A 20,785-nucleotide genomic window follows, 5' to 3' on the forward strand; every position below is an offset into this window, starting at 1 on the left:
CTCAGATAAGCTGAGGCAGGGGCCCTGGGAGCTGTGGGGCTGGGGGTTGGGCTTACCCCGGAGTCCTGGTTGAGGGCTGCACGAGGTCAGAGGGGGCTGGGCAGTTGCTGGCCTCTATACAACCACGGCTCGGTCTGTCCACAGCTGTCGATCGTTTCTAGTTGTTATGGTTGCCGCCCCCCTTTGATTGAAAAAGCCCTAACGAGAGCGAGAGCGCAGAGGTGGCTGGGAGTTGGGAGAAGGGCAGTTATGGCCTCAAGGGCTCCCCTTCCCCCAGGAAAGCAGGCCCGGAGCCCCACCTGCTTCCCTCTGCCCCTGGGCTCCTGCATCAGAAAATTGGGAGTCCTGGTTATTCTCCTGAGGACAGCTGGGGGAGCATGTGCTTGTGCACACGTGCAGGTGAGCGGGTGTTGTGTTGCCTGTGAGCCCTCTCCGCCCTCTCCTTGGCCAGAGGGCTTCTCCGGCAGCTTTCAGTGGCTGCCCACCCACTCTCCGGGCTGGGGGCTTTGTGGTCTCCCCTGACGGCAGGGTCCACGTCTGGGGTCCCAGCACTTAGTCTGGGGCTGAGCTGCAGATGGGCAAGAGGCCCAGGCTGGTAGGAGGCTTGGCTGCCCCGCCGGGCCGAGTAACCGTGGAGGAGCCTCGCCTGTCCGTGCATTGGACCCCACACGGGCCGAGTGAGGGGATGTGGTCCTATCCCCAGTGTGAGCACCTCAGGGTAGAAGCTTGGCCTCCAAGGTTTCTAGCGGCCTGGCTAAACTCGGCAGGGTGGGGTTCTCTAGATGGGGCCAGGCTGGGCCCTGCAAGGTGGAAAGAGGGCTGGGCTGGGGCTGAGGGTCACCTAGGTGGGGTGTGCGAATGGGGGCACCCGGGCGTCAGGCGTCGCCAGTAAGCACCCTCTGTCTTCTCCTCCCAGGTGTCCTTCTGGACATCCAGCAGCACTTTGGGGTCAAGGACCGAGGCGCCGGCTTGCTGCAGTCAGGTGAGGCCCACCTCCCGCCCTGGCCCCCCTCCCGCTTTCTAATACCTGGTGGGGATTCCCTGCCTGTCTCTTCCCTGGTCCTGACTCACTGGAAAGAGCGTGAGTTTTGTGTCCAAATCCCACAATTGCCACTCACGAAAGGCACCGCTTCCCCGAGCCTCTGCTTCTATTCTTGTGAAACAAAGCAAATAACACCTGCCCTGAGGGGCTGTGGGTGAGATACAGGAATGCAGGCAACCTGGGAATCGCCTCTCAGATGCCAAAACAGGAAACTCCAGCTGGTCAGCCCCAGAGCCTCTCGAAAACCCAGGGCAGGAGCCTGAGAACCTGGGTCCCGGACTAGACCTGGGCTTGAGGTTCTCGGCCCCTCACCCCCCGGGGCCCAGCCTTGGGACTGGTGGGGAGGCAGGGCCCGAGCCCCCCTGGGCCAGGGCAGCGTGGCAGGTGATTAAGCAGTGATTCCAGCCTCTGCCCCTCCCTCCAGGGTCCATGTCAGCCCCGTGGCTGCCCTGCCTCCTGGCCCTCCACTGGCTGTGGCCCTGCCGGCTGTGCCCTCTGCAGGACCCTCAGGCCTGGGCAGAGACTCAGAGCCAGTATTACATCCCAGGGCTGGTTCTGACTCGGCCCTGACCTTGCTGTTTGGCCAGCTCCCTTGGCCCTGATTTCCCCTTGGTCCTGGAGTCCATCTGGCCGTGAGGCCCAGTTAGATGTGGCTGCGAAGGTGCATGGTCTGCATTCCACCCTGGGAACCCCGTCCCCTCCCGGGCTCTCCTGGGAGGGAGGGGCGGAGAGGCTGGCTCTGTCCAGGAACCTGCCTGACCTGTCTGGGTGGCATTCCACCACGCACCCGTGCCAGGCCTCCACGGCCTCCTTGAGCCACAGCCATTCAGCTAGGCTCAGTGCCCATCCTCATTTCCCAGATGGGGCCTCTGGGGCTCAGAGAGGGGAGATGAAAGCTCCAGGGTTCAGCCCGAATACGTGAGAATTAACCGAGCTAGGACTAGGGCTGGGCTGTGCCGTCCAGCTCCTCCTAAGGGCGCCCAGGTCCCTGCCCCCGCAGACATCACCTCCACCCTGGATGTGAGCCCAAGCCCCTCTGCTGGCTCCTCCCCGCCCCCCGCCCCCCTTGCTTGGCCTCCCTGGCTAGGTCAGAGCAAGTCATCCTGCCCTGGGGCCTGGGACAGGTTCCTCCAGCCTCCTGGGTTCCGTGCAATGCAGTGACCAGCACTTACAGCTGGAGAGACAGAGTTCAAGCCGGATGGGAGTGTGGGAGGGACCAGGCTGCCGAGCTGGGGAGGGAAGTGCAGGAGGGAGCCTAGCTGCCCATCCCCCTCCTCCGTGGCCCCTGAGTCACTGGGGACCCAGCCCGAGCCTCATCCCCCTCCTGCTCTTGGCGTTGCTGACTGATCTGCTCTGGCCTCCTCCATTCAACTCCCACTGATCGAGGTCAGGGCCAGTGCAGCTGCCCAGGGAGCGGATGGGAGGGCTGCGAGGGTCATAGCGCTGCCTCAATTATGTCCCAGGCTGTGTCCTTCTTATCCCTGGCGACCTGGCCGGAGGGGGATAAATCACCCACAGCATCACCTTGTTTGAGTCTTCCTCCTACAAGCCCCCTTTGGTCAGCTTCACTTTCCAGATGGAAGGACAGAGGTCAAGAGAGGGGAAATGACTTGTTTAAGGTCTCATGGTGAGAGAGTAGCAGGCCTGGCATTGGGACTTCTGTGTATGAGGTCCTCTTGGCTCGGGATGGGGGCACAGATGGCCGCTGGATTGGTGAGGCTTATCCCAGGTGCCTGAGTGTCTGGCATCTCAGTGTTCTCGGGGTGGGTGCCTCTGGGCCATGGTGAGAGTTCCCAGCACTCTCCGAGACCCTCTAGTCATTACTCTGTGGCCCTCACCCTACCACCTACCCTGGGCACAGCTGGGATGGCTCCCCAGAGTGTCCGTGCCTCTCTGGCCAACTGAGCCAAGAAGCCAGGTGGGCTAGACCAGGATGTGACTCAGTGGGCTACCAGGCAAGTCACCTAATTGGCCTCGGCCACAGGCACCTGGCTCTTCCCTGGCAAGGTCAGAGCCAGGTGTTGCTGCTTGCCCAGATCAAAGGGCCAGGGCTGACAGCTGGGGTGCCTGCTTATTTGTGGGCACCAGGAGCTGCTGGGCCAGGAGACAGGGTTGGGGGGGGCGCGTGGGGTGGCTGAGAGTTCGGCCTGGGCCTGCCCCTGCTGTTTCCCCTCGCGACCAACTCAGGGCTGGGGTTCGTGGCATCACGAGGAAGTGTCAGGATTGGGGGGCGGGGGCAGGGGGAGAGTGGGGACAGAGGAAGAGCCAGCTCAGACTGAAACCAGACAGCGCCTTTGTTTTGGGACTGAGTCTCCTTCTGGCCTTGCTCCCTCCTCACTTTCGCCAGCCTGGCAATATCCTCCCGCTTCGACAGAGACTCAGGTTCTGAAGGCAGATCTAGGCAGCCCCCGTGGCTCTCCCCGCAGGACCCTCCTGTTAGAAGGGAGGCCCGAGAACCTCCCTCCCTGAGGCCTCAGTGGCCAACCTAGGGTTTATATTCTGAGCGGAGTTTGAAGGAGGAGTACTTCCCATTCTTCCCGAAGGGGCTCTGAGTCTGGTGGGCTTCCAGGTACCGATGGGGCTGGCTGTTCTGGGTCCTCCCCATCATCCTGCCGGCCTGGGCCTCCATCCTCCCCATCCTGTGGGCAGGGAGGGTGCTCGGGCAGAGTCTGACCCCACCCACCCCACGCCTGCCCGAGCACCCTCCCTGCCCACAGGATGTGGAGGGTGGCGAGTCTCCTCCAAATAACAAGTTGGCCGGATCCGGACTTTGTAAAAATAGCCCTGGTTCAGCCCAGGCTGAAGTGGGGCTGGACGTGTGCTCCAAGGCCACAGTCTGGGGACTCAGGGCTCCCCCAGCGCAGACCTCACCGGCTCCTGCTCCAGGACCACCTTCCAGCAGCTCCGTGGGTTCGGAATGCGGGTGGTCGGGGGGGCTGCCTGCAGGGGCACAGAACTCTCAGCGGGAGTCGTTTCAAGCTTTGGGTGCTGGCCTCCTCGGCAGGCCCACGGGAGAAGGCCTTCAGCCAGCACCGTGAGAGGTGGGTGGCGCCTTAGGGATGCCGCCCAAGCCCTGTCTCCTTGATGACCTCGTGCCGGCCCTGTGAGGAGGGGCGCATCACCCATCTTGCAGAGGAGGGAGTGAGGCTCAGCCCCAGCTTCTCCGGGTGAGCCAGGGGCTCTGACTCCTCCCACTCGGCCCTCCGCGGCCCTGCCCCCTGGCCTGGCTCCCTGCCCGCGGCTCCATTGTCCCAGACCTGTGGGCTCAGCACACGTGAGCTGACCGAGGGCTTCCCCACACCCCGACCACAGGATGTCCTCGTGCCGGGAAAGCCGGCCCTGCCGAGACCAGGGGTGGGGCAGCCAGTCTGCCCAGAAAGCTCTCCTCCACCAGACAAAGACGGTGGGGTTGTGGGTGCTGAGCCCAGGAAGCTTCTAGGCCGGGTGGTCTTTATTTTCAGCAGAGCTTCCCGCTGGCTGGAGAAGGCTCTGCGCCCCCATCTGGGACATGGGTCACCTGTCCAGGCCTTTACCTGTGCTGTTCCTTCTTCTTCTTTTTTTTTTTTTAAATTAATTAATTAATTAATTATTTGGCCGCGTTGGGTCTTCATTGCTGCGCGCAGGCTTTCTCTAGTTGCAGCGAGTGGCGGCTACTCTTCGTTGCGGTGCAGGGGCTTCTCATTGCGGTGGCTTCTCTTGTTGTGGAGCACAGGCTCTAGGCGCGCAGGCTTCAGTAGTTGTGGCACGCGGGCTCGGTAGTTGTGGCTCGCGGGCTCTAGAGCGCAGGCTCAGTAGTTGTGGCTCACGGGCCTAGTTGCTCCGCGGCATGTGGGATCTTCCCGGACCAGGGCTCAAACCTGTGTCCCCTGCATTGGCAGGTGGATTCTTAACCACTGCGCCACCAGGGAAGCCCCTGTGCTGTTCCTTCTGCCAGGAATTTTTTTCCCTCCAGGCCCTACCTAGCTGTGTTCAGGCCTCTCTGCTGGCCTGTGACAACCCTGAGGGCCGGGAGACGTCCTTTCTCTTGGCTCCCCAGAGCAGAAGGGAGGGCTGGAAAGATGGATTGTGTCTCCCTGCTAACCCTGGGTTCCCTTGTCCCCAAGGGGAAACCCTGAGAGACGAGAGAGTCCAGGGTCGGGAGGGTTGCTGTGTCATCTTGGGCAAGTTCTTCCACCTTCCAGTGGCCCCAGCTGTACAATGGGACAGATGGTAAAACTCAGGTTGGGAGTTGGTGACCTTTGGCGGGACAGGGGTGGGGATGGGGCATGGCTGTCCCAGCAGGAGTCCATCTGAAGTCCCGGGTGCCTCTGCCCACCCAGAAGAGCAGGCAGAAAGCTAGCGGGGAAAGCACTAGGGGGGCTGCCTTCCGGTTCTGCTGTGGACAGGACGATAGGGATGGACCAGGATGGCTGAGGTCTGGCCGAGGCCTGGCTCACCTCCTTCAGCCCCTCTGCACCCACCCAGCGGGGGCTTGGCCAGTGCTCCTCCTTGAAGGGGGAGAACAGTGTGCTGTGGATCTCCACTGCCCTCTAACTAACACCAAACCTGGTACTAGGGGTTAGGGCCCGATCTCCCTCCGTGGCCTCACCTCCCACTGCTTCCTCTCTATCACCTTCCCAGCCTACAGCCTCACGCGTCTTCCTGCTGTCCCCAACACACACTGAACTTTCTCTGACCTTTGGAACATCAGCTGGGATCTTCCGCCTTCCCAGCCTGGCCGCCTGTGGTGTGATTTAGAGCAAGGACTCTGGAGTCAAATTGGGGTATAAATTCTGGCTTAGCCATACACTAGCTGTGTGATGTCACTCCTTTTAGCCTCTACTGTGCCCTCCATAAGATGAAGATAATAGGGAGAATCAAATGAGATAATCTGTGCTTATGTCCAGGGCACCTCCCTGGGCCTTGTCTATAATAAATGCTCCATAAACGGTAACTGCAATTATTATTAACAATAAGCATTATGCCTCATTAACCATTATACAGTCTTATAAGATTTGTAATTTATATTTTAGTATACTTGATTTTAAGTAGTATCATCGCGGTGAACTCCTATGCAGCCTTCAATGCCCTGCTCTGCCATCACTGCCTCTATGAAGCCTCCCTTCATTGTCTTGGTAGGATTTGGCCCTCCTTGCTGGTTCCCTGGCATTTTAACTCTTTAAGCTGGGCAACCCATGGACAGGGTCTGCTCCTTGGCCAGACAGGGGGGCAACTCCTATTCTGATTCTTTCTGCCCACTCCTCACCTAATACAGACAGGCATAGAGGGAACAATTCTTCCTTCTCCCCGAACATGTGTAAGTCCTGATGAGACTGAAATCTCTTTCCAGCCCATATCCTGGTCTGATCTCAGGCAGGTCCTGGGAGACAGACCCAGCAGGAAAAATTCTTTTTCTAGATATGAGGAAATAATTTCTACCTTGACTGATCTAAACAAGGGCCCAGTGTTGACCAAGGCTGACCCACTCTGGGCAGGGCGTGGCATTAAGCACCTTACATGCATTGTCTCATCCAGTGCTCAGAGCAAGCAGGGAGTTGCTATTTTTATCTTCATTTTTACAGATGAGGAAGTTGGCGCGCTGGAGGTGGCTTAGGTTCATGAGAGTTGATTGTTAAATTTTCAGGAATTGTGTGAGCTGGTTGTTAAGCACAACCGTTATTACAAACTAAATTATATAAACTTACAATTAAACAACATCACAGCATAGCACAGGGAGATCGGCTCGGTGCTTCGCAATGACCTAGAGGGTTGGGATAAGGAGGATGGGAGGGAGGCTCAAGAGGGAGGGGATATGGGGACATGTGTATGCATATGGCTGATTCGCTTTTTTGTGCAACAGAAACTAACACAGTATTGTGAAGCAATTATACAATTATACTTTGTATAATTATACTCCAAAGAGCTATTAAAAAAATAAAAACCAAAGGTAATAAACACTCAGAATTCATCACCCCCTAATTATTTTGCTACCTTTCACTATTATCTATGTTCTTAAGGTTATTTATGTCTGTTGGATCTAGGTGGTAGAAATACTCTATGTACAACTCTGTGACTGCATCTGTCTTCCCAGCTCTGATTAGTGACATCACATGGGTAGCTTGAAATCAGACCATGGTGGGAGTATTTGCACCATGAAAACGGGCAAACACTACACATCAGGACTCCCCCCGCCCCCCGCCTCATTTTTGGAGAGCCAGTTGCTAAACATTTATCAGCACACCACTGAATTGAGGGACAGAGAGGTTGTGACCTGCCCAAGGTCACCCAGCTGGGAAGGAATAGAGCTGAATTCAAGACCAGGCACTGCGTCTCTAGTGCCCAGATTTGTGCACCTCTCTGCTGATGCTGCCCGAGGCCCCAGTCACACAGTTGGGATTAAAAGATTGCCCCCCACACCCATACACGCTCACCATCCTGCTCCCTGGGGTAAGTGAGGGACAGTCGCGCTGCTCCAGCCCAGCCTGCTCTCACCTCCTTGCCTCCTTCCTCCCCTCCCTCTATCTCTTCTCCTAGGGGCTCAGGTCTGTGAGGGAACAGCCAGAGCCTGTGAATGTTTAGCTTGGCCGGCCGTCTTATCTGCCCACCCGGCCTTTGTCTGGCCATCTGCCCGTCAGCTGTGGGATTGCCTTCCAGGAGCAGGAATCAGGGGCTGCCTCACCGCATGACCTAGCGACTACCCTGCGTTGCTGGACTCTTTATCCCCCCTGGGACCTCGAAGGCCCCTCCCATACTGGTAGTGCCATCCCCACAGGGTCCTCTGAGACTCTGCTGCTCTATTGTTCTGGAAGAACAAAACCAGGTCACATCACTCCTCTGCTCAGCATCCTCTGGTGTTTTCCTTTCTCACCCGTAGAAGCCACAGTCACCACAGTGAGCCACAAGGCCCCACCCCATCTGGCCTTTCCCCCAGGGTCCCTCTGCTCCAGCCACTCTGGTCTATTTGTCGTTCCACAAATATGCTAAGCACATTCCTGCCCCAGGGCCTTTGCACTTGCTGTTCTCAACCCAATATTTGCATGATTTGTCTCCTCATCTCCTCCAGGTCTTTGCTGAAATGTCACCTCTGACCTTTCTATTTAAAATTTTAACATCTGTTTTCTTTTTCTCACACACTTTTCCTATCTCCTGTTTCTGCCCTTTTTCCCTCCTTAGCATGTGTCACCCCTTGACATACTATATTTTTTATTTCATTGTTTCTCACAAGAATGAAAACTCCAAGAGTCTAGGAATTTTGGTCTTTGTTGAATGGATGAAAGGATGGATGAATGAATGAGTGAACGAATGAATGAATGAACAAATGAATGACAATGTTTCCAAATGTCAGGAAAGTCTCTGCAGTCTGCTGGGAGTGAGGGTGGCTGTGTGATCTGGCAGGTATGAGACTGGGGGTTCCAGGTCCAGTTCTGCCCCAATTTGCTGTGTGACCTTGCGTAGGTCCCTTTCCCTCTCTGAACCTCTTTTTCAAGTATAATAAGGAGAGTAGCATGGCAAAGTATAAGGAACACTGGCTCTGGAGTCAGACAGGGAGTCAAGTCCCCACTGGGACATTTACTACTGGTGGGGCCTTAGGCAAGTCACTTCTCTCTGTGTGTCTCCCCACCTGTGAGGTGGGATGGGGGTCGGAAAGGTACACAAGATGCTGTGTGGTGAGCCCCTAGCACAGCCCCTGACAAGTAGAAAATGTTCAGTGAATAATCTTTACTCTTTTAAAAAGTACCCGAAGGGCTCACCTGCCACTGGGCGTTGAGGAGGATGGAGTCGTGGAGTCTCCTAACCCAGAGGGCCTGTCCCGCCTCCCCTGGGCCCAGGTCTGGCCGAGGTTGCCCCTCTTGGGCAGCGGCTGCTTCCTCAGCAGGCACTTGGCCTCTCGCTGGGTGGTCTGGGCGGGTGGGCTCAGCCATGAGACCCATGTGCCACACCTGCCGCTCTCCTCTCCCCACTCAGTGTTCATCTGCAGCTTCATGGTGGCTGCGCCCATCTTTGGCTACCTGGGTGACCGCTTCAACAGGAAAGTGATCCTCAGCTGTGGGATTTTCTTCTGGTCGGCCGTCACGTTCTCCAGCTCCTTCATTCCGCAGCAGGTGAGGCCTGCCCGGGCTTTCCACCCGGCATTCCTGCTCATCCCGTCCGTGTGTCCTGGTTCCTCCAGCGGGGGGCAAGTCTGATTGACCTGTCCTAGTCTAGACTGGGGTTCCAGCCTGTTGGGTCCAAGTATGGTGGGATGAGGGGGTCTTTGGGTACTTCTATACACTGGCTCTACCGATTGGGCTTTCCCCTTGCTGGCCTTGAACAGAGGGAATCACAGCCCTGTGTGGCATCCTGACTCTCTCTGAGCTGCTTCTGATTTGGGGAGGATGCAAGGATCAGCGGGGCAAGTCTGGCCAAGGAGTCAGGACCCTTGGGTTCTAGTTCTGGCTCTGCTGTCATCTTGCTGTGTGACCCTAGATACGTCACTACCCTTCTCTAGGCCTCACACAGTTTGCTCTTTGTCCGACCATCAGCCAACTCCCTGGGTCAAAGTCCTAGGGAGACAAACATCAGTTCAGTGTAAGGAAGATCTTTCTTTCTTTTTTTTTTTTTTGGCCACAACGTGTAGCTCGTGGGATGTTAGTTCCCCAACCAGGGATTGAATCCGGGCCCTCAGCAATGAGAGTGTGGAGTCCTAACCACTGGACCGCCAGGGAATTCCCAGGAAAGAAGATGTTTCTTACTTGGCTCCCACAGTTCTGGATTTGAATATCCCAATTCTGTTGCCCACTCAGCTTTGTGATCTGGAGAAACTTAACTTCTCTGAGCCTCAGTTTCCTTATCTTTAATTGGGGATGATACTTCTTAGTATGAAGGGTGGTTGTGAGAAATAATTGAACTCATGAATGTCCAGACCCTGACACATGGCAGGTTTCAACAAATCATTATTTCTGTTCTTTCTTCCAATAAGGAGATATGTTGCTCTGAGAGGTAGTGAGTGTCCCGTCACTAGGGGTCTTCAAGCAGAGGACGGACAATCACATGATGGCTACTATAGAGGGAGATAGAAGAAGAAGGGGAGGGACTTCCCTGGTGGCGTAGCGGATGAGAATCCGCCTGCCAATGCAGGGGACACAGGTTCGAGCCCTGGTCCAGGGAGATCCCACATGCCGTGGAGCAACTAAGCCCATGCGCCACAACTACTGAGCCTGTACTTTAGAGCCCGCATGCCGCAACTACTGAGCCCATGCGCCACAACTACTGAGCCTGTACTTTAGAGCCCGCATGCCGCAACTACTGAGCCCATGCGCCACAACTACTGAGCCTGAGCTCTAGAGCCCGCATGCTGCAACTATGAAAGCCGCGCACCTAGAGCCCGTGCTCCGCAACAAGAGAAGCCACCACAATGAGAAACCTGCGCACCACAACGAAGAGTAGCTCCCGCTCGCCACAACTAGAGAAAGTCTGCACGCAGCAATGAAGACCCAAAGCAGCCAAAAATAAATAAAATTAAATCTTTAAAAAAAAAAAAAAGAAAAGAAGGGGAGAAGACCAGGATTTGCCTTCAGGGAGCGTTCAGCCTAGGGGACAAAGGAGGAGACCCTGGCCTTGGGAGCACCCAGGCCTGGGGATGGGAAGATGTGACAGGAGCTCCCATGTTCAGAGCTTTCAAGATAAGCAAAGTGCTGAAAGTCCTCACTGAAGAGAGAGCAGTCTCTGACATCCATGTGGTCAGGGAAGACTTCCTGGAGGAGGTGGCAGTTGGGCAGGCAAGACAGGGAGGTTAGGCCTCTTGGTGAAGATAGCACAGGCAGAGGGAGCAGCCCCATGGAGGCAGAAATGGTTGAGTGTGTTGGTAGATTGAGGAGGCGAGTGCTTTGGCTGGAAAGGAAGGCAGGGACCAGGTCATGGAGAGCCTTGAATGCCAGGTTGGAAGGCTTGAGCTTTCTCCTGAGGGAAGTGCTGGACCCTGGAAGAGTCTGAAGAAGGGCAATGGTGAGTCAGATTTACACTGATTGAGAGGAGGTTGGAGGTGAGGGCAGAGAGAACTAGCAGGTTTGGGGGATACAAGTTTGCTTCACGGGGCAGCTTCATAGAGAAGGGTCAGGCCAGGTAATAAGCTCCAGGCCTAGGACTTCCCTGGTGGCGTGGTGGTTAAGAATCCACCTGCCAATGCAGGGGACACAGGTTCGAGCCCTGGTCCGGGAAGATCCCACATGCCACGGAGCAACTAAGCCCGTGCGCCACAACTACTGAGCCTGCGCTCTAGAGCCCACGAGCCACAACTACTGAGCCTGCGAGCCACAACTACTGAAGCCCGTGCACCTAGAGCCCGTGCCCTGCAACAAGAGAAGCCACCACAATGAGAAGCCCGCGCACCACAACGAAGAGTAGCCCCTACTAGCCGCAACTAGAGAAAGCCCGCGCGCAGCAATGAAGACCCAACGCAGCCAAAAATAAATTAAAAAAAAAAAACCCCCGGCCTAGAACGTCAGGTAGAGCCTGATGGCCACAGTCAAAAATGGGGACTGGACCAGAAGAAGCTTCTGGACCCCCTCTGGGTCTTGTCCTGCCCCTGACCAGGCCCCTCATCATCTGACCTCTGGGGCTGCTTCTGGGATTGACCAGTGAGTACAGGACCACGATGTCAAGGCTGGGCCCCACTCTGGGTGTGTGGAAGGAAGGGAGAGATGGGGAGAGAAGATGAGCAGAGGCAGAGAGAGAGACAGACGGATCACCCCCAATTAATCTATGAGTTCATTGCAGTCACAGTCCGAGTCCCATGGGGGTTTTTGGTGGACCTTGGCAATGTGATTCTGAAGTAAATCTGGCAGAGAAAGTGCCCAGGAACAACCAAGAACATTGTGAAAACAACAATGAAAGGGCTCTTGTCCTATCCGTTATCAAAACATGGCTTTTCCAATGAAAACAGCGGCGGGATAAACTAAGAGATCAAGGAAATAGAGTCCTCCTTTCTATGGGAATTGAGTGGAGGATGAAAGTTGCATCTCAAATAAATGGTTTTGGGAGTATTGACTCTCCATCTGGATGGAAGATAAAGTATGGTCTGTATTTCTAACCATACTTCAAAATAAATCCCAGCTAGGTGAAAGTAAAGTAAAAAGCAAACCATAAAAGTCTAGAACTAGGGCTTCCCTGGTGGCGCAGTGGTTGAGAGTCTGCCTGCCAATGGAGGGGACACGGGTTCAAGCCCTGGTCTGGGAAGATCCCACATGCCACGGAGCAGCTGGGTCCGTGAGCCACAACTACTGAGCCTGTGCGTCTGGAGCCTGTGCTCCACAACAAGAGAGGCCGCGACAGTGAGAGGCCCGCGCACCGCGATGAGGAGTGGCCCCCGCTTGCCACAACTAGAGAAAGCCCTCGCACAGAAACGAAGACCCAACACAGCCAAAAAAAAAAAAAAAAAATCTAGAACTATAATTCAACAAGAAAAAGACAAACAACCCGGTAGAAAAAATGGGCAAAGGATAGTGACAGGCACTTCCAGGGGAAGATCCCCCAACAGGCAACATATGTAGGAAGAGATGGTTCTCGGCTTCTTGAGTAATCAGAGCACTGCAAATTAAAACAACAGTAAGTTACCATTTCACACCCATCAGATTGGCGGCAATTAAAAAGGCTGACAATACCAAGTGTTATTCAAGCTACTAGTGGGAGTGTAAATTGGTAGAGCCTCTTTGGAGAGCAAAGTGGGGCAGGATTTTGTAAAATTCTGTGTACACCCCACAGCCCAGCCTTCTACTTGGGGGTACATGCCAAAGGGAGAAACTCCAACTCGTGGACACAAAGTGACAGGTGCATGTAAGGATGTTTGCTGCAAGTTTTGTAATAGAAAAAAAAGAAACTAAATGACCTCGACTTGGGGGACGCCCAGATAGAATGGGAGAATGAACTAGATCTATATTAACCAGCTGAAATGGGTTTCCAAAAGATGAGGGAAAAAAATCAAGTTGTGGGACAAGATGCATGGAATGGTCTTTTTTTTTTTTTTTTTTTTAATATTTATTTATTTTACTTCTGGCTGTGTCGGGTGGCACGCACGATCTTCGTTGCGGCACATGGGCTGCTCTCTAGTTGTGGCTCGCGTGCTCAGTAGTTGCGGCATGTGGGCTCCCGTCCCCCAACCAGGGACCGAACCCGCGTCCCCTGCATTGGAAGGTGGATTCTCAACCACCGGACCAGCAGGGAAGTCCCAGGAATGGTCTTTTTATGTTTATTTTTTGAGAGCACACAGGGGACACTAAATGTTGTTCCTTGGTACGTGTATGTGCAGGCAAAGGTAGAGAGGAAGTCGTGACAAATGGACAAAATAGCCAGTTCCTGGGGGAGGAGTGGGGATCAATGGGATCCCTTGTCAAAGAGGTCTTATCTGCCTGCTCTTGTACAGAGGAGAATAAGGAAATCACTCCCATTCTCTTTCTCTTTCTAAAATATAACAAACATAAAAGATAAAAGAATATTTTTGTATCATTCTGGGATGGACTAGCCCTTCTTGAGCAAGATGTGAAATCCAGAAGCCATTAAGGAAAAATCAACAGCTTGGACAGCATCAAATTAAACAACACAAAGCTTCTGTATGATGAAACTCCCCATAAACAAAGTGGAAAGAAAGATGATGGAAAATATTTGTGACCTATCTAATAAATGTCAATTCCCATGATATATAAAACGCTAACAGAAACTAATGCAAGAAAGACAAAGAACCCAACAGAAAAATAGACAAAGGCTGTGGGCTGATGCTTCTCAGGGAAAGAAGCACAGGCAAGGGGCCAGGAGAAGGAAGACTCAGAGATGGAGGGTGAGAGCGAATGAACTATGGAAACGAGAGGCGCAGAGATGGATGGGCGGGACCAGCGACACAGAGAGAGGGCCGGGAAAGAGATGTGCAGAAACAGGGAGACCCGGAGGAGGGCTGGATGTGGGCAATGCTGGCCGGATGGGTGGTCAGGGTGGGGCTGGGGAAAAATGACCAGGCTTGGTTCTCAGGCCCTGGGCAGCTGGGGGGATGGAGGGGCTGGGTCCACATCAAAGGGGTAGAACCACTGGCAGCTGGCATGGCCCCACCCTTCCCAGCGTAGCTGGGCTTTGCTCTTTGATGTGTGCATGGGGGAGGGGCGCTGAGCCCACTGGGCTGCCCTGCCCACTCTCCATTTACACTGAGTCCTCAGTGCCGCCAGGGTCAGCCCAGCTGCCTGGTCAGGGGATGGGACACAGAGTAGGGGCGGCTTGAGGCTCCCAAGATGGGGCCAGAACCCAGGGAGGAAGTCTCCCAACGGGTCGGGGTGGCAGTGGAGACACAGGCTTACGTCCCCCGCCAAACCTACAACTCTCAGCCCCTGAAAGTCCAGCTCCATCCCAGCACTGGGCCAGCTAGACCCAGTCAGACCCACTATTCAGAGGCAGGAACTGAGGCCCAGAGTGGCCTGGGGTGTAGTCGTTGCTGCGGCAGGGGTTGGGCTCCATCCTCTCTCCTGTCTCCTGGGCCCTGCCGCGGGTAGGGAGCAAAGCGGGGAGCAGGGGTGCGCAGGCAGGGGAGCAGGTGCGCCCCCCAGCGCTCTCCGCCCTTCCCCACAGCACTTCTGGCTGCTGGTCCTGTCCCGCGGGCTGGTGGGCATCGGTGAGGCCAGCTACTCTACCATCGCGCCCACCATCATCGGAGACCTCTTCACCAAGAACACGCGCACGCTCATGCTGTCTGTCTTCTACTTCGCCATCCCTCTGGGCAGGTGAGGATCCGGGCCAGGTCCCTTTGGATTTCTGACCACTCCCTCTCCCTGGAGTTTGGCCCTCTGTGACCTAAACGCGTGGGCAGGCAGCCTTGAGAAGCGCCTGGACCAGCTCCCTGGCTGGCTGGGGGGCGGGGGCTGGTGGCCTGCTAGACTGGTGAGTATCCCCTGCCCCCGACGCCCTACCCATCCCTGCCTGACCGTGCCGTCCTCTCTGCAGCGGCCTGGGCTACATCACCGGCTCCAGCGTGAAGCAGGCGGCCGGAGACTGGCACTGGGCCTTGCGGGTAAGGACACCCCCAGACCAGCCGTTGCCCAGGGTCGCCCAGAGATTCAGGGACAGAGCCTCAGCCGCCAGGCTTCCCACCTCGCGGGCCTGGGCTCTTCTCCATTAGTTCACTTTGAGGCGTGAGGGGTGCCAGACTCGCCCCACTCAGGGGCCCCAGTCTGTGAGGACGAAGGAAATTCCACGTTCACGGCGGCACTTCCTGCTTTGAGCTGTGGCACCGTGCTGGGGAGGGGCTGAGACGAGGCCTCTGTGTGAGGGCCCCGGGGTCTGGAGCCACTTCCTGTCCTGCAGGAGGATTCAGCACAAGTCCGCCAAGGCCCCAGGACAGTGCAATCAGAGGAAACAGAGATCCCCAGTCTTGTGAAGGAGAGGAAGCTTAAGACAAAGTGTTTTTTCCTCAAAAGCAGGAAGGAAGCAGCCTCCGTGGAATTTTTTGATGGGGGCGGCGAGTGGAGAGGAACTCCCCAGACCATGGGCTCCCAGGCCTGGTGGGGGTGGGTACAGATTTCCCTGTTCTCATGAGCTGGTGGAGGAACTGGTATATTGGAATCCAGACTCCCGAGATGCGCCCTTTCCATCTGGAGAGAGGCCTGGGGCCTTGGAGAGTCAGTTCTCGACGCTGGGCAAGATGCAGGGAAGGCCCAGAGGGAGTCCCGAGCCTCGTTCTCCTGGAACCCACACGGGCCCCTCCCAAACGATAAGCTACCGGGTGTATCAGCTGGAAGCTTCATGCGCAGCCAGCCCCTTCTCAGTGCCCCCCCACCACCAGGGTGACGAGCTGGCCTGGGAACCTTTCCCAGACCCAGGGAGGGGGGCAAGAGCTGGTATCTGGCTCCCTGTCCCCAGGAACTCTCCTCTCCCAGTCATCATTCCATATGTCTGCCCACCTACCTGTCTTCCTTTCGTTCCATCGATCACCCATCATCCATCACTCGTCACCCATCCACTCATCCACTCATCCACTCATCCATCCTCCTGTCCTTCCATGTGTTAATTCATCCACCCAGCAATCTATCTATCCATCCATCCATCCATCCATCCATCCATCCATCTCTCTGACTATTCAGCCATCTGTCCTCCCTCCTCCATCCATCTGACCATCCCTCTCTCCCTTTCACTTTCAGTCCTCTCTCCCATCCTGCCCCTGGTCGGCACAGCCCATTTTGAGCCCCATATGCTAGCCTCACCCCCAGTGGCTTGGCCCAGTCAGGAAGGCTGGGCAGATACTAGCCCAGAGGAGGAGCCGGGGGCCCAGAGAAGGCGTGGCTGGCCTGCTCCCCCTTCCAGGTGCAGCAGAGACAAAGACGCCTGGGCCCTGGTGTCCTAACTTGGTGCACCCTGACCCACCAGGTGTCCCCCATCCTGGGCATGATCACAGGAACGCTCATCCTCGTCCTGGTCCCGGCCACTAAGAGAGGCCATGCTGACCAGCTCGGGGGGCAGCTCAAGGCCCGGACGTCATGGCTCCGAGACATGAAGGCCCTGATCCGCAAGTGAGTGCTGCTGGGAGGGGTCCGGTGGGAAGAGGGGGGGCGCCGAGATGAGAGGACCGCACCTTGCAGGCTGGCCCACGCAGCCCGCTCGGCCGGACTCCCTGTCCACGGTGCCGGGGCCACGAGTGTTTATGATCCCTGAAGCCAGAGCCCTCACCCCCAGAGCCCGTAGGGAAGGCGTTTGAGGCCTTCTGTCCCTGGGGGAAGGAGTGAGGGAGGAAAGCCTGCCTCCTGGGCCTGACCCTGCCAGCTGCGGGGATGCTGGCCCCCGCTCAGTGTTGCTGCCCCGGCCTCTCCCCAGCCGCAGCTACGTCTTCTCCTCCCTGGCCACGTCAGCCGTGTCCTTCGCCACAGGGGCCCTGGGCATGTGGATCCCGCTCTACCTGCACCGCGCCCAAGTCGTGCAGAAGGCGGCAGAGACGTGCAGCAGCCCGCCCTGTGCGGCCAAGGACAGGTGCGGCCAGGCGGGCTCAGTGGGCAGGCGGGGATGGCGGGGTGAGGGAGGCCGCCGGCCCCTCTACCCCGGCCCTGCCCCCTAACCCGTGCTGCACCGTCCTCTGTCTCCGCAGCCTCATCTTCGGGGCCATCACCTGCTTTACGGGTTTTCTCGGGGTGGTCACGGGCGCAGGAGCCACGCGCTGGTGCCGCCTGCGGACCCAGCGGGCTGACCCGCTGGTGTGCGCTGTGGGTATGCTGGGCTCCGCCATCTTCACCTGCCTCATCTTCGTGGCGGCCAAGAGCAGCATCGTGGGGGCCTATGTGAGTGCGGTGGGAGTGCCAGGGTGGCGGGGGAGCTGGGCTCTGGAAGAGGAAATGCAGTCTGACTTGGGCGGGGGACCCCCCACGGGGAGGCTCCAGTCCTCAGTCTGCCCCTGCTCTGGCCAGGGCTGTGGGCCTGGCTTGAAGCCCGTAGCTAATCCACAGATTCCCCGTGAGCCTGACCGCCAGGAGCCGGGGTTGGGGGGGCTTCTGGGGGCTCCCGGCCAGCAGCCAGCAGCCTGGGGCCAGTGGTGGGCAGAGCACCCCCTGATGGTTGCTCTGGTCTCTCCCGGGCAGATCTGCATCTTTGTAGGGGAGACGCTGCTGTTTTCTAACTGGGCCATCACGGCGGACATCCTCATGGTGAGGCAGGCCAAGGTTGCCTCGTGCTGACCGGGGCCTCTCGACCTCTCGGGGCACATGGGGAGGGTGGATGAAGGGGTGGGAGAGCCAGCCGGGCTTGTGAGCGGGGAGAGGGGATCAGAGATTTGGGGGTCTGCATCGGGGCAGGGCCTGGAATCAGAGGGTTGAGCAGGCAGAAGGGCAGGATGTGGGGACTGGGTGCGGAGGGCGATGTCTGGAGGCTCCGGTTTGTGGCCGGGAGCCTGGCAGTGCCAGGCTGGCACCAGAGTGGTGCTGTCTGCCAACGCTCCACCCCAGGGTCTGAGCTCCTGTGGACTCTGCCCTCCTGGCTCAGCCTGGGCTCCAGGCGCGCCTGCTCCAGTGCCCGTGGCTGGGTCGGGCAGACAGAGGCCGTCTTCACGGGGCCAACAATGGGCTCCAGACCAGGCGGCCGGGGACAAAGGGCCATCTGAGTGGCAGCAGGGGCTTGTGTCCTTGAGCAGGGACGGGAGCAGCCTGGGAGGAAGCAGGAGGGGGCTGTGGCCTCGATAACAAGCGGCAGTCTGGGGCAGGGGTGGTGGAGGGGGTGCTGACATCTGGTCCTGTCCTCAGGGATCCTCCAAGTCAGGGCCGGGAGAGAGTTGGGAGAAGGGTATGCAGGGCACCGGCGGTGGGGAGGGTGGGAGGTGCCAGGGTGGGCCCTGGGGGCAGGGGGAGGAAGGACTCCTCATGGGGCCACCTTCAGGGCACTTGGGGCTTGGTGCCAGAATGTGGGTCAGCCTAGGAGATCAGCGTCTGCCTGGGCATCGGGCCCCTGCTAGCTCCCCTCCAGGAAGCCTGCCTGGCCCCGCCCGAGCTTCCCTGTGTATGTGCTTCACCTGGGGTGGTCTCCCTCCAACACCGCCCCCCTCACCCAGTCCCTGGCTAAAGGGGTGATGGGCGGGAGGTCTGACTCAGCTCAGTGCCAGGCGGGGGTCACTGCACATGCGGGAGTGAAGGCTGGAGTGCGTTTGCCTGAATCAAGTGCCCTTGGCGGTAGGCAGGACCCCCTCCTCTGCCCCCAGCCCCAGGGGCAGCCCCAGATGCTGACAGGGTTTGGGTCCCAGGGAAATCGTGTCCCATTTTATTAAGTGTCACAGCCAAGTGACTAATTATTCCTGGAAATGGGGCCACGCAATCCAGGTCTTCCCCTCCCCGCCAGTAACTGGGTGCCCCGTGGGCACTGGCTGTTCTCACAGACTGTCTACCAAGGCTGGGGCTCGCACTAGATGAGGAAGCTGCGCTCGGGGGCAAGGGGCTGCCCAGGGCGCCCGCTGACATGGCTGCTGCCCGCCCCCTGCTGCTCTGCCACCAGCCCCTCTGTCTGACCTTGGCCCGCCCAGCTTTAGAGCTGCAGCCCCTGTGGGTCAGAGCCTGCTTGGTCTGGCGGGGGTTCCGGGGGCCCAGCGGCTCTGGCAGTCCGTGCTGGGGGTAAAAGTGGAGGCTCTTCTAGGCAGGATCCTGCTTCACCACCATCACCCATCCCAGCCAGCCCAGGCCTTGGCAGGTCCCCAAGGAGGGGAAACCAAGATGGGTCTTTAGCTTGTAGGGAGGTGAGGGCAAGACTGAGGCCAGGGTTCTGGTCCCAGTGTTGCCACGTGCAATCTCTGTGCCCCCGGGCGTCGGTTTCCCTGTGACCGGTGCACTTGGCTCCCCGCCAAGGGCCAAGTGCAGACACTAAGGCAGCCTGGTCTCAGGAGCCGGGGAGGACCCAGGAGAACAAGTCAAGACACCAGGGCAGGAGTGAGTCTGAGGCCATGGGAGCTTCAGAAGTGTCGTGACCCCTGGGATGAGGCCAGGTGGGCACACCTGACTGCTGGCCTCTGACCTGCTGCCTCTTGCACAGTATGTGGTCATCCCCACCAGACGGGCCACTGCCGTTGCCCTGCAGAGCTTCACGTCCCACCTGCTGGGGGACGCCGGAAGCCCCTACCTCATCGGCTTTGTGAGTACTGGGGGCGGGGGGCGGGTGGGGTGCAGGCCTTTGGGAGGTGGCCCCGCGCTAACACCCACCCCCTCCCCCATCCCATAGATCTCCGACCTGATCCGCCAGAGCACCAAGGACTCCCCGCTCTGGGAGTTCCTGAGCCTGGGCTACGCCCTCATGCTCTGCCCCTTCGTCGTGGTCCTGGGTGGCATGTTCTTCCTGGCCACCGCGCTCTTCTTCCTCAGCGACCGCGCCAAGGCTGAGCAGCAGTGAGTGGGGGGGGGTGAGGGTGGGCCTGCTGCCTGCTGGTGGGTCATCTGGCTGACAAGGTCCCCGCCCTCCAGATGCTGCCTCCATCACAAGAGGGAGCCCATGGTGGCCCTGGGGTTTTTGTGGTGGTTCTAGGTGGGTTTTTCTCCGGAATGAATGGTTTTCAGGGTTGGGGCTCCGCCCCTTCTTTTTCCTCTCATTTTCTGACTTCTTTCTCCTCTCCTCTTTACTCTTCTCTCTCTCTCTCTTCTCTCCCCACTCCTGGGCTCTCCCACCTCCCTCTGGGGCTGACGAGGTCCCTGCCCAGCACATCCGGTCCGCCGGCCCCCGCGATGCGATGCGCCAGAGCAGTGCCCGGGCCAGGCCCCCGCTGATCCGCCACCTTGACCCCCGCCCGTCTCTCCCCCAGGGTGAACCCGCTGGTGATGCCGCCCGCATCTGTGAAAGTCTGAGGCAGTGAGTGTGGGTCGGGGGGCTGGGGGCAAGACTCCTTGTGGAGGGAAGGGGCAGGGTTAGTGGGGGGGGCACTCAGCTCGCCGTGGAGGGGTGTTCTGGAAGCAGGCGCAGCTCCTGAGTCACCTCCTGCCTGAGAACATCCCAGCCCTGGCCTTGGTCCTCTTCCTCATGAGATGTTGCCCAAATTGACCAGTGGACCCATGGGAGGGAGGCAGCTCCCCCTTCCTTCCTCAGAAGAGCTGGGGGCATAGGTCAGGGTGGGGACTGGCCAGGAACTCCCTGCTCGGTTCTGGATTCTGTCCTCCCGAATCCTCCTAGAGGTGCCAGGGCCTGACTCCTACTTGGATCTTTCTCTGGGCCTGGCCTCTGGGGGCTGCAGCTTCCCAGCAATACAAAATCCAAGGTCACTGCCCCACGCCTTGGCTCCAGTAGACCCACACCCTTCATGCCACG

At 57.9% G+C, this 20,785-nt stretch overlaps 1 protein-coding gene across 2 annotated transcripts in view; it reads left to right on the top strand.

Moving 5' to 3' along the window:
- The window catches only part of SPNS2 (SPNS lysolipid transporter 2, sphingosine-1-phosphate), an 89,076-nt gene that overhangs the window by 66,607 nt on the left and 1,684 nt on the right, over window positions 1–20,785 (top strand). The window contains exons 12-22 of one of the 2 annotated variants that reach the window (XM_082370560.1): window positions 917–982; window positions 8,987–9,123; window positions 14,606–14,757; window positions 14,978–15,044; window positions 16,397–16,539; window positions 16,841–16,993; window positions 17,109–17,298; window positions 17,596–17,661; window positions 19,526–19,624; window positions 19,712–19,875; window positions 20,172–20,332. In XM_082370560.1, the coding sequence (XP_082226686.1) occupies window positions 917–982; window positions 8,987–9,123; window positions 14,606–14,757; window positions 14,978–15,044; window positions 16,397–16,539; window positions 16,841–16,993; window positions 17,109–17,298; window positions 17,596–17,661; window positions 19,526–19,624; window positions 19,712–19,875; window positions 20,172–20,250 (1,316 nt within the window). In that variant the 3' untranslated portion in view covers window positions 20,251–20,332. The remainder of the gene's footprint in view (window positions 1–916; window positions 983–8,986; window positions 9,124–14,605; window positions 14,758–14,977; window positions 15,045–16,396; window positions 16,540–16,840; window positions 16,994–17,108; window positions 17,299–17,595; window positions 17,662–19,525; window positions 19,625–19,711; window positions 19,876–20,171; window positions 20,333–20,785) is intronic. The other variant, XM_082370561.1, reaches the window with a different exon arrangement.

The sequence above is a fragment of the Balaenoptera borealis genome (genome assembly GCF_965194805.1).
Source record: "Balaenoptera borealis genome assembly, chromosome: 20".
NCBI classification, from domain to species: domain Eukaryota; kingdom Metazoa; phylum Chordata; class Mammalia; order Artiodactyla; family Balaenopteridae; genus Balaenoptera; species Balaenoptera borealis.